This window comes from Chiloscyllium plagiosum, unplaced genomic scaffold, assembly GCF_037043375.1.
Source record: "Chiloscyllium plagiosum isolate Xiang-an unplaced genomic scaffold, Cpla_swu_hap1 HiC_scaffold_6, whole genome shotgun sequence".
NCBI lineage: Eukaryota > Metazoa > Chordata > Chondrichthyes > Orectolobiformes > Hemiscylliidae > Chiloscyllium > Chiloscyllium plagiosum.
The window spans coordinates 57,726,652-57,740,586 of record NW_028270144.1 but is presented as its reverse complement, the minus strand read 5'-3'; the positions used below and the strand labels follow the sequence as shown (position 1 = coordinate 57,740,586).

General features: G+C 41.1%; 1 protein-coding gene across 2 annotated transcripts in view; it reads right to left on the bottom strand.

Annotated features, from left to right (window-relative positions):
* Nucleotides 1-13,935, bottom strand: part of LOC122550577 (neutral amino acid uniporter 4-like) — a 206,183-nt gene that overhangs the window by 176,577 nt on the left and 15,671 nt on the right. For both annotated transcript variants that reach the window (XM_043691517.2, XM_087988028.1), the window contains exons 3-4: nt 7,020-7,110; nt 2,999-3,087 (exon numbers count right to left, since the gene is read on the bottom strand). In XM_043691517.2, coding sequence (XP_043547452.2) covers nt 2,999-3,087; nt 7,020-7,110 — 180 coding nt within the window. The remainder of the gene's footprint in view (nt 1-2,998; nt 3,088-7,019; nt 7,111-13,935) is intronic.

Below are 13,935 nucleotides of genomic sequence, written 5' to 3'. Positions count from 1 at the left end.
GTTCACAGGAAAACGACACATACGGATCACATACTGAACTGCAGAAGCAACCATCCCAACACCCACAAATGAAGCTGCATGTGAACATTTTTTCAACAAACTGCAGCACAGCGGAACTACGAAGAACAGAGGAAAATCACCTCTACAGCATATTCAAAAAGAACAGGCACCTAATGAACACAGTCCACTGATTTCTTAACAACAAACCTAAACAAGCAGACTAAACGCATCCAGAAACCCTAGCCACTCTCCCCTACATCGAAGATATCTCAGAAATGACTGCCAGACTACTCAGACCCTTTGGCATCATGGTAGCCCACAAACCCAGCAACACACTAAAACAGCAGCTAATGAACTTGAAAGACACTGTACAGACAAGCAAAACTAACGTCATTTACAAAATACTTTGCAAGAACTGTAGCAAACACAACACTGGACAAACAGGCAGAAAACTAGCCCTCAGGATACATAAACATCAACTAGCCACAAAAAGACATGACCTACTCTCACTAGTTCCTTACATACAGATGATGAAGGACACAACTTCGACTGGGTCAACACATCCATCCTAAGATGAGCCAAATAGAGACACGCACGAGATTTCCTAGAAGCATGGCAATCCAACAACCGCATCAATTTGGACCCCATTTACCACCCTCTAAGAAAAAGAACATGAAATGACATCACAACAAATGACATTACCACAAAAAACAATCAAAGGAAACCTAAACACATAAATAGAAAGCAGGTCATTAATACCAGTACTTCACCAGAGGCTTACTGCTGATATTACCTGGTAGCATGCTTTGAGAAGATTTGTAGCTCAGGTTCTGGATGTAGGTTTGCTTGCTGAGGTGGAAAGTTCATTTTCAGACGTTTCGTCACCATATTAGGTAATATCTTCAGTGAGCCTCTGGACAAAGCACTGCTGGTGTTTCCTGCTTTCTATTTATATGGTTGGGTTTCCTTGAATTCCGAGAAGCATGGCAGTCTAATCGGAACACTATCAACAAACACAATGACTTGGACTCCATTTACCCCCCCGAGAAAAAGAATAGGAAATGACATCACCATAGGATATGGCACCAACCCAAGGAAAACAAAACATATAAATAGAAAGCAGGAAACACCAGCAGTGCTTTGTCTCGAGGCTCACTGCAGATGTTACCTAGTATGGTGATGAAACGTCTGCAAATGAACCTTCCAGCTCAGCAAGCAAACCTACATCCATGTTACCTGGTATGGTGACAAAATGTCTAAAAACAAACTTTCCAGCTCACCGAGCAAACTTATATCTAAGGAGCAGGTGGTTTAGAGAGGATTTGAAGAAACATTTTTCACCCAGAGGGAGGAACCATTAAAACATTTAAGCAGTATTTAAATGAGCAGTTGAAACATTGCAACATACAAGCTGGAACATGGGATTAGAATAAATAGACACTTGCTGATCAATATGGACACGATGCATCAAAGGGCCATTTTCTATTTTGGAAATACACTATGACTCAAATTTATCATGTGGACCATACATACAAAACTTCATTCTAGTTGGTGACAAATTCAATAAAAGCATTTGTTGGGTTCCAGTTATCACAGTCCTAACATTTACCTGTATCAGCCATTTTAACAGAGCATTTATTAAAAACAAAATGCTGGTAAAATGAAATCTTAAAATACAAAAGACTGAACCCTTCAAAAAGAATGGCCTCTCCTTCTCCAGATGCTGACAGACCAGAATATTTCACCATTTGTTTTCATTCCTGCCCCTCAATAGTTCTAGCAAAACATCTTTAGTCCTAATTGTCAACCGTTTCTCTGCAGATTTTGTCTGGCTTGCTAAGTATTTATCAAGAAGAAGGGTTACACCCGAAACGTCAACTTCTGCCTGCCTCCTGATGCTGCCTGGCTTGCTGTGTTCTTCTAGCCTCCTGCCTGTCAGTTAAATTTTTTCAGCATTCCTGTTGTGACCTCAACTTGAGGTTTTACTTTGCTTAATTATGCCAATAAAACCTGCATTGTTTCTGTCTTTGTGCTATATTTCTTATAGCCATTGGTAATAAATCTCCTTGCAATATATGATGAGTTTCCATTCAGTGAGATAACAATAATCAAATCAAAATTGAGTACAAAACCATCAATATTAATGCTACCATTATTGTGTTATTAGTGTTATAATTTAGTACCAACTACTATCAATTTCTCAATAAAAAGACTTCTGTTACCCCACATTTTACAGGAGTAAGTTATTGGATTTATCTGGACAATTCTAGAAAGAACTGAGCCACACCGAACATGCACGTCTCAAGTTCAATTCCTAAACTCTGAAATTCTGGCAGCAATTGGCCTAAATGTCTTTGATTAGGGAAGTGGAAAGAAGCAGACAACTTGGGCTGATCATCACAGTTTTGCTGCTCAATGACTTCTGTTCGAAAGTATTCCACATAACTACAGACTTACTTGTTAGATGATTAGATTAGATTTCCTACAGTGCAGAAACAGGCACTTCGGCCCAACAAGTCCACGCCGACCCTCCAAAGACTAACCCACCCAGATCCATTCCCCTACTCCCTACCAATGCACCTATCACTGTGGGCAATTTAGCATGGCCGATTCACCTGACACGCACGACTGTGGAAGGAAATCGAAGCACCCGGAGAAACCCCACACAGATACAGGGAAAATGTCTGTGTGGAGTTTGCACAGTCACCTGAAGCTGGAATCAAACCTGGGTCCCTGGCGCTGCGAGGCAGCAATGCTAACCACTGAGCCACCATGCCACCCTAATTTCACCCACAGTTGATCAGATTACCAGCACACCATCCAGAAATATGCAGCAAGATATCAACACATGGGTGAGCTGAGAGAGCACTCAGCGTGATCAATAATGTTTAGTTAGCTGAAGTGAAAATTGCAGGAACAATAGAAGTATTGTAGCTATATAACTGCACAAAAGAATACCTGAGAACAAAAAAGCCTTCTAAAATAAATTGAGTTTTACCTTTGACAGAAGTGATGACTACAGCGGACTACAACATGCATACAATGAATTGCCACAATTCCCATGAACACAAGACTGACTGGTCCTAGCTGAAAGAGACACATACACAATATTATTAACAGCTATTTGTAATATCATCAGCTAATATATTCACAAATTCATCTGTTCCATAACTTATAAATCATCGTTATTCAATTTCAATATAGTTCAAGTTGCAATCAAACTCAAATAAGAAGTATTAATGTTATAGATTGAAAGGTAAGATGTCAGCAAATCAAAAAGATTTGCTTAACAAACCTGATTGAATTTTATGACGATGGTAATTAAGGAAGAGTAGAGAGTTTCTGGATATCATTTAGCAAATGCTTGCTAGAAACCCATGTAAAGTTCCTCATATTAATGATTTGGAGACCCAGTGTTGGACTGAGGTGTACAAAGTTAAAAATCACACAACACCAGGTTATAGTCCAACAGGTTTATTTGGAAGCACTAGCTTTCAGAGCATTGCTCCTTCATCGGGTGATTGTGGAGAATAAGATTGTAAGACACAGAATTTCTAGCACAAGTTTACAGTGTCAGACTGATTCTAATCTAAAAAAACGGATTTACAGAATCTTACTTTGATTCATGCAGTTTTTGAGCAAAGTAAAATGGAATTCATTGAGGAGAAAGTGAGGTCTGCAGATGCTGGACATCAGAGCTGAAAATGTGTTGCTGGAAATTCCTGAAGAAGGGCTTATGCCCGAAACGTCGATTCTCCTGTTCCCTGGATGCTGCCTGACCTGCTGCGCTTTTCCAGCAACACATTTTCAGCTAAAATGGAATTCAGTCTGACCATTGTGGAACAGACAGCCTCACAGGGAGCTAACACCTTCAATACCTTATCTGGGCCGACATGACACCAATTGTTAAAATTCACTTGAGAATGTAACTTTTAAAAAAGCTTTTGCGATTCATATATCAAAGAACTGAAACCAACATGGTCATTCTAAAAGATAAGAGACATAACAAACAATCCAGGTCTTTTTCAATGTATAATTTCAGTTACATCACATTGTAAACTTTTGCTATAAATTCTGTGTTTTACAATCTTATTCTCCAAAATCACCTGATGAAGGAGCAGCACTCCAAAAGCTAGTGATTAGATTAGATTAGATTACTTACAGTATGGAAACAGGCCCTTCGGCCCAACAAGTCCACACCGCCCCGCCGAAGCGTAACCCACCCATACCCCTACATTTACCCCTTACCTAACACTATGGACAATTTAGCATGGCCAATTCACCTGACCTGCACATCTTTTGGAGGAAACCGGAGCACCCGGAGGAAACCCACGCGCACACGGGGAGAACGTGCAAACTCCACACAGTCAGTCGCCTGAGGCGGGAATTGAACCCGGGTCTCTGGCGCTGTGAGGCAGCAGTGCTAACCACTGTGCCACCGTGCCGCCCACGCTTCCAAATTACCCTGTTGGGAGTATAACCTGGTGTTGTGTGATTTTTAACTTCCTCATAACAGACTGTGAGCTGAAACTTAAGTTCATGGTGTTGTAGCAAATTACTGACCTGGTTATCAAATTAGCTCACTGGCAGGAGACCGAACAGGGTTTGACAGGAGGCACTAATTGGTAGGATTTGACTAGTGTTATACTACAAGAATTTGTTTTGGGGTGTCAGCTATGCACAATATTTATTTCTGACTTTGATATCTTGCTTTCTTCTTTATCCAAATTCATTCTTCATCACGCAAAGTTATGTGGCAATGAAAGTAATGCAGATGCAAGCGTAAAATTACTAAGGCAAGCTATTTCGAACATCGACAATTGAGAGATCATCCACTTTGGACTTAAAAAGAGCATAAAGCTAGCTAAATGGCGAAAATCTAGAAATTTTCAAAGAAAAAGGCACAAAGTCTTTTTGGCTTGCAGTCATCCAGGACTGGAGTGAAAGAAATTAAGCATAGGAAAGGAACATCAATTTATACAGCATGAGAAGAGGCTGGTGATTGCTGAACTACACTTGGCATGAAGGTGCAACAAGAACTGTTAAATGTTAACCTTAATTCACTGATTAAACTTAATCTGAATGGGTAAATTGTTTGGTCAAGGAGTTGCCACAGGGAAGCCAGCAGGGATTAAACATTGCCATACCCCTTTCTTCAATGAAAAAGATACAAGGTATGGACGTAATTTTAAGGTGATTGGAGGAAAGTTTAGGGGAGATGTCTGAGGTAGGATCTCTACACAGAGAGTGGTGGGTGTGTGGAACGCACTGCCAGCTGTAATAGTAGAGTCAGATACATTAGGGACATTGAAGTGACTCTTGGATAGGCACAAGGATGATAGTACAATGAAGGGTATGTAGGTTAGTTTGATCTTAGAGTAGAGTAAAAGATCGGCACAACATCGAGGGCCGGAGGGCCTGTACTATGCTGTACAGTTGTATGTTCTATATTCCGAATTATGTTTGCCTTCATAGAACATGATCCTGTGCGAACATGTAGCTACAAGCACAAACAAACAAATCACATTACCAACCCAACTGAATCTTAAATTGGTTTCCGGTTTAATTATTAGCAAAGGCAGGATTATTTACTAAATGTTGGAAATTGCATTCAGACGTTTGTAAGTATAGGCTGGTTGAGCACAGTTGGCACATAGCCTCCAGCTGAGTCACATGGACAGGTTGCCTGATATAGCTCGCCTGTCATATGTCTCAACCTGCATACCTGGCATCACACCAGCACATTGAAACGGATACCTTTTGAGGTCCTCTCCAGAGAATACTCCAGAAAATAAAAAAGGACAACAAAGAAATGTTACAGATTTTGATCAAGTATTTTATTTCCGTGTTCACAGAAGATTCTTGAAAATCAGGAAGTGAAAGAGAGGAATGAACTTGAAACTAGCTGTAGCGAAAAGTATCATTTAAATTTATTCATTCACTAGATGGGGACATTGCTGTGTAGGCCAGTATTTATTGCCTATCCATAGTTTCCCAAAGGGCAGTGAAGAGTCAACCATTGCTGTGGATCTAGAGTCGCATGCATGCCAGATCAGGTAAAGATGGGATTTTCCTTCCATGAAGGTGAACCAGATGGATTTTTTCTGACAATTGACAATGGATTTGTGGTCATGATTTGACTCTTCATTCCAGAATTTTTACCGAAGTCAAAGTCTGTTATGCCAGGTTTTGAAGCCAGGTCCCCAAAACATTACCTGTGAGGATCTGAAGCCTGAAAACAGGTTGAGATAACTAGTTGCTGTCAGAAACAAACACTAAACACATGCCCTTACTAACTTAGGCGACAATAAAATGGCTTCTCAATGCAAATAATATGACAAAATGGTTTCTCGGCTGCAAATTGACCAATTTGCTAAAAGCTGCATAAAATGGGTTTTAACGCTGCCATAACTGCATAATTGACTAAGCATAGTCTGCTTCAACAGAGATTAGCAGACAATGCTTCCTTTACAGCATAGAAATAACTAGGCTAGATAAGGTATTACTGGCCATCCTAACTGACCTTGAGGTGCAGGTGCAAAGACTCAGTTAGTGAGATAAGGGTGGCCTGAGTGTTGGAAAACAAAGATGGTTCCCTGGAAATATCATTGAACCAAGTATCTATCAATAACACTATAGCGTCCTCACTTTTGCCTTAGTGTCAACATGACTGAGCAATTATTTAAAATATATCACCTTTAAATGAGTGTCACTACGATAGTTCTTGATCATTTCTTGGCAAGCTCCAGCAACCTTTTCAGTTGTGCAATTTAGACAAGATTCATCATTTCATAAAAAGATGCATACACAAAATATAGATAACTATTGGACAAAGAAGTCTTAAGCATACAAGTATTTGGAAATGCTAATTATCTGCCTCGAAGAGCACCATGAAAATATGAACCCCACTTCATTTGCCATAACAACATTAAAGAAAAATAATTTTCTGAAACTTTCTAAGCTTTAAAAACAACCCTCAAACAGACTTGACCTTTTAAATAATGCAAATTAGCTCTTACCAAAAGACCTGCATTTTTGACTGCAAGTGGCAAACCTAGAAGCCCAGTTCCAATGTTTCCTTTCAACAAGTGAATTAATGTCTGGGTAAACCTGCAAAAATATAAAGGGCATAAGATTGTCAAATAAACTCAGATTATCTTTGGCTTTATTATTTCGGTAATATCAAAATTCAGCTTCTTTTTTCCATTAAAAAGTTAAGATTTAATTGAATTATTAACTGAGATCCTGGCAAGATGGTGCTAACTTAGTATCAAAGAAGACACCTCTGTAGAAAGAACATTGTGGAAAGAAAGGATTGCACAGTCAACAAAATATTAAATTTAACATTAAAAAAAAGACTCATTTGTACAACGCTGTTTATGAACCTCAGGGCATGTCGAAGACCAGTAAGGTCAAAGGATATACCTTTATTATTGAAATAGAAACAAGTTAGTATGATCCTAGACCATGTTAATATGGACAACTCAGATTCCAGACTCAAATCTGGCTTAAGAGATCATATTTTGGTGTTACGGAGGTAGACTTTCACTGAAAGACAAACTGGCAATACTACAGATTTGGGCTTAACAATAAGACAGAACCAAAAACAGAAATAACTCGAGAAACTGAGCAGCTGAGCAGATCTGGCAGCATCTCTGGAGAGAAAGCAGAGTCAATATTCTAGGTTGTGCGACCTTTCTTCAGAACTCTTACAGAACAGTAAAACAGACATTGATCATGCCAATGAAGGTAAAATTTAAGTTTAAAGATTTTGAAATACAAAGTAAAATACGATCACATTAATCCCAACAGCATCCTATTACTCAAACACCACAGAGAAATCTCTTCTCTGTCCCACATAGTTTGACTTAGCTGTAGCTTCAATTCCCAGTCATGAGAATGTGATTGCCTCTTCCTTGATTCATAGAATCATTGCATTTGAAATCACTACAGTGCAGAAGGGGTCCATTCAGCCCATCCAGTTGGCAATGGCCCTCCAAATAGAATCCCACCTTTTCCCAGTAACTCCTGCATTTACACCGGCTAACATGCATATCCTTCGACACTTACAGGGCAATTCACCATGGCCAGTTCACCTAATGTTTGGACTCTGGAAGGAAACCAGAGCACCTGGCAAAAACCCACACCAGCACGAGGAGAACATAAAAACTCCATGGTCACTCAAGGCTTGAATCAAACATGAGTCCTGGCAACGTGAGGCAACACGAGGAAGTTGAACAACTTCACTAATACTTTGCATCTGGCCTTAGGTTCACCTGGACCAACTCAGACACCTCCCTCCCCTTCCTGGACCTCTCTTTCTCCATCTGCAGCGACCGACTCAACACGAACATCTATTTCAAATCCATCAACTCCCATAGCGACCTGGTCTACCCCCGCCCCATAAAAACGTGATCCCTTACTCCCAATTCCTTCGCCTCCCCCGTATCTGCTCCCTGGAGGAGCAATTCCACTCTAAGACATTGGAGATGTCCTCCTATTTCCAGGACCGCAATTTCTCCTCCCACGTGATCAACAATGCCCTCCAGCACATCTTATCCATTTCCCACACCGCCACCCTTAAACCCCATCCCTCCAACCGCAAGGAGGATAGAAGCACCCTGGTCCTCACCTTGCACCCCAATAATCTTCAGGTATAGCGCATTATCCTCTGCCGTTTATGCCACCTTTAATCAGGCACCATCACCAGAGACATATTTCCCTCTCCACTCCTATGTGCATTCCGCACAGACCATTCCTGCCGTGACTCCCTCATTAAGTCCACGAACCCCACCACCACATCCTCCACACCTGGCACCTTGCCTTGCCACTGGAAATGGTGTAAAAGCTGCATCCACACTTGCACTCTTCACCTCCGTCCAAGGCCCCAAAGGATCTTTTCACATCAGGCACAGGTTTTCCTGCACATCCACCCACCTCATCTACAGCGGCCATTGCCCTTGATGTGGTCTCCTCTACATCAGGGAGGCAGAATGGCAACTCACAGAGCACCTCAGAGAACATCTCTGGAACACACGCACCTAACAATCCCACCACCTTGTGGCCGACCACTTCAACTACTCCTCCCACTCCACCAATGTCATGCAATTCCTGGGCCTACTCTGCTGCCAAATCCAAGCTTCCAATGTCTGGAGGAAGAACATCTTATCTTCCGCCTTGGGACCCTTCAACCATACGGCATCAACATCCACTTCACTAGTGTCCAAATCTCCTCTCCTCCCCACCTCATCCCAGATCCAACCCTCCAACTCGGCACCGCCCTCTTGACCTGTCCCACCTGTCCATCTTCCTTGCCACTTGTCCGCTTCATCATCCCCACTGACCTATCACAATCACCGCCCACCTGCATCTACCTATTCCCTTCCCAGCTACCTTCATCCAGCCCCACCCCGACCCTCCTATTTATCTCTCAGCCCCCTCCTCACCCCCACATTCCTGATGAAGGGTTTATGCCCAAAACATCGACTCTCCTGCTCCTCGGATGCTGCCTGACCTGCTGTGCTTTTCCAGCGCCATACTTTGTGACTCTTGACTCTCCAGCATCTGCAGTCCTCACTTTCTCCCAACAGTGCTAACCAGTTAAGCCATGGTACCACTCCTGTCATCCAATTAAGTTAAAACTTTCTCAGGACAAATAACATTTCAGGGTTTAAACGATACGTTTCTGGTCTGGAACTTTTATGAAACCCCTTACATCAAAATAACTTGTTTTAAGAAGTCTGACCTATCTTTTTCCTTTCACAAGAGTAACTGATTTGCACATTAGGCTTCAGCTAGGAAATCCACAGATCTACCCAAACTGAAACCAAGAAAAACTTGATTTTCCCCAAATGTCTGGATGTTTTCCCTAAGCCCAAAAATAATTCCACAATTTTCCATTTAAATGCTTAATATTGTACACTGTTTTTTTAAAAGTCACAAACTCCCTCAATGTAAACAAAAACCCATTACCTTCTTTCTCACATGCTGTGCTTTAAAGGAAAACAACATGGCTCCAGAAATCATAAAATCGCTTCAGACACAAAATTAATATGCCAATAGTCAAAAATCTGACCTTAAAAATAAATGATTTTAAAACACATAAACTTCACAAATCTTACACTATGAAGCACATACGTAAGCAAATATGGCAGTCAATATGTACATCGCAAACTGCCTGTTCCACATTTAGAACCTTCTTTCGGGTACAATAGCACCAATCGCTGTCATTAACTATCTGCATATCAGGGTGTACCAGAAAAATCTAATATTGTAAGCCAGATTTTTTTTTTAAAAGAAGTCTTTAGAGTAGTATTTTATATTAGTCAAATAATTACATTGTAAATAAACAGTCAGTGTGATTAGATTAGATATAAAACATTGAGTTATCACAGCAGGTAAACAAAATACATACAGTTCTGATCAAATTCAAAATTCAACACATATCTTTATTGTCAATTTTCAGGATGTGTGTGTCACTGGTAAGGCCCTAGTGAAGATGATGGCTATTCCTGAATCGTTTCAACAAAAGCAACTCGCAGTACCTATCCCCAAATCCTTGTATCATGTTGTTTGACTTGAAACATATCATTTCCAATTACTCTCTTGCAAACTACTTTAAACTCCAGCCAAAGACTGCCCTCAACTTTGTTTGAAAACCAAGCTCTTTGCCAAAACTAACAGCCTATATTTCTTCAAATCTCCTGCTCACACAGCCAGAAAGTAGCAGAATACTTTGTCATTAGACCAAAGAATCAGAATCATTACAGCACACTGTCTTTTCAACCTTCTTTTTAAAAAAGATTATCAGCTTCTCCAATCTATCGATACAGCTGAAGTGCTGTATGAATCTCTGGATTTATTCTCCTAAATTTCCCTGCACTCCAAAGCCTTAACATGCTTCATAACATGCATTGCCCTGAATTAGTCATAACACATAACTTGAGGCAGAATCTGTATTTCAAAAATTCACCATAACTTCCTTAATTTTGTACTTGAGGCCTTAACTTATTAAGCCCAGAAACATACATGCATTTTTTAAAAATTTCTCAACATTGTGCACACATATAATCCCAGGATTCTCTGTACTTGCAGCACCTCCACTCCTCCCACTTATAAATGTCCCCTTTGTTTTATATTTCCTCTTTTTTATTCTTATTCTCAATACATACCATAGAGTCATAGAGATGCATAGCACAGACACAGACCCAGACCCTTCGGTCCAACTTGTCTATGTTGACCAGATATCCTAGCCTAATCTAATCCCATTCGCCAGCGCTTGGCCCATATCCCTCTAAACCCTTCCTATTCAGATACCCATCTAAATTCCTTTAAATGTTGTAATTGTACCAGCCTCCACCACTTCCTCCGGCATTCCATACATGCACCAATCCGTGTGAAAATGTTGCCCCTTAAGTCCGATTTAAAAACTTATCCCCTCTCACATTAAACTATGCCCTCTAGTTCTGGACTGCCCCACCACAGGGAAAAGACCTTTTCATCTATTTATCCTATCCATGCCCCTCATAAATCTCTATAACGGTCACCCCTCAGCCTCCGATGCTCCAGGGAAAACAGCAACACCTATTCAGCCTTTCCCTGCAGCTCAAATCCTCCAATCCTGGCAACATCCTTCGAAATCTTTTCTGAACCTTTTCAAGTTTCATAACATCTTTCCGATAGGAAGATCAGAATTGCACGCAATATTCCAAAAGTGGCCTAACCAATGTCCTGTACAGCCGCAGCATGACCTCCCAACTCCTGTACTGAATACTCTGACCAATAAAGGAAAGCATACCAAACGCCTTCTTCACTATCCTATCTACCTGTGACTCCACTTTCAAGGAGCTATGAACCTGCACTCCAGGGTCTCTTTGTTCAGCAAAATTCTCCAGAACCTTACCATTAAGTTTATAAGTCCTGCTCTGATTTGTTTTTCCAAAATGCAGCACTTCACATTTATCTTACTTAAACTCCATCTGCCACTCCTCGTCCTATTGTCCCATCTGATCAAGATCCTGTTGTACTCTAAGATAACCTTCACTGCCCACTATATCTCAAGTTTTGGCATCATCTGCAAACTTATTAACTATACTTCCTATGTTCACATTCAAACATCTTGCACTTCTCTAAAATAAATTTCATCTGTCACATATTTAGCTGTTCCAGCAGCCTGTCTATACCTTGATACACTTTCAAGTTTTGTCTCATTTTTTAGTTTTTAGAATTGTACATAAAAATATGAATTGGGAGCAGGAGAGGCCATCTAGCTTCTTGAGTCACTTCTGACATTCAAAGAGATCAAAGCTGATCACCTTAGTTCACATTCCTGTCTACACCCAATAACATTTCATTCCCTCACCCATCTCTCTCTCTCTCTTTGTTTTAAAAGTATTCAAAGGCTCAGCTTCCACCCTCAAGATGCTGCCATAAAATTGAATACAATGTTTCAAAACCTGATTCAAAGTAAATTTTCCATTAACTACCTAATCCCTCCCCACCCTTTTGGGTGACTGTGTAAGGATAAAGCATAAGCAAAAATGCCACAAACGGCCATCAATTCATGTTGGATTAGAGTGATGCTGGAAAAGCACAGCAGTTGAGGCAGCATCCGAGGAGCAGGAAAATCGACGTTTCGGGCAAAAGCCCTTCATCAGGAATACAGGCAGAGTGCCTGAAGGGTGGAGAGATAAATGAGAGGAGGGTGGGGAGAAAGTAGCATAGAGTACAATAGGTGAGTGGGGGAACAAAGGTGATAGGTCAGGAAGGAGGGTGGAAAAGAAGATAGGCAGGTAGGACAGGTCATGGGCACGATGGGAGAGATAAATGAGAGGAGGGCGAGGGTGGGGAGAAAGTGCCCTTCAGGCACCCTGCTTGTATTCCTGTTGAACGGCTTTTGCCCGAAACGTTGATTTTTCTGCTCCTCAGATGCTGCCTGAACTGCTGTGCTTTTCCAGCACCACTCTAATCCAGAATCTGGTTTCCAGCATCTGCAGTCATTGTTTTTACCTAATCAATTCATGTTGGGCCTGATGACCCGACTAGCTATACATGTCTTGAAATCCTTTTCACTGCCCCCTCCATAAAAAGTTAACAAACTTTGGTAGCAATCTACTTAACATGCATTTCATTTTCTTTTAAATACACATGCAAAATGATTTAGATCTGTGATATATTGATTGTGACCCAATAAATTCAAACCTTTCTGAATCTGCATCTGTTCTCCCTCATTATTTTTCTTTCCACTCATTTAGTAATGAGCGGCACAGTGGCATAGTGGTTAGCACTGCTGCCTCACAGCGCCAGAGACCCGGGTTTAATTCCCACCTCAGGTGACTGTATGGAGTTTGCACGTTCTCCCCGTGTCCGCGTGGGGTTTCCTCTGGGTGCTCCGGTTTCCTCCCACAGTCCAAAGATGTGCAGGTCAGGTAAATTGGCCATGCTAAATTGCCCGTAGTGTTAGGTAAGGGGTAAATGCAGGGGTATGGGTGGGTTGTGCTTCGGCGGGGCGGTGTGGACTTGTTGGACCGAAGGGCCTGTTTCCACACTGTAAGTAATCTAATCTAATCATTTGAAAATCTTAAAAGTCATGTTTACTATACCCTTGTACAAATCACAGATCAATTTATGTAATTAGACAGGAGCTTGCAGGGGTTGACTGGAATAGTGTGTTTCCAGGCAAAGGGACCTCTGGCAAGTGGGAGGTCTTTAAAAGTGATTTGGCCAGAGCACAAAGGTCTATTTGTTCCTGTGAGGGTGAAAGGCAAGGTTCACACGAATAGGGAACCCTGGATGACAAGAAACATTGACCAGAAAAAATGCATTTCCCTTAATTTCACAATTCATCAGAGACATATTGACTTCAGTCTTGAACATGTTCAATAATTCAGTTTCCACAATTCTCTGGGGTAGACATTTCTAAAGATTTACTGAGTG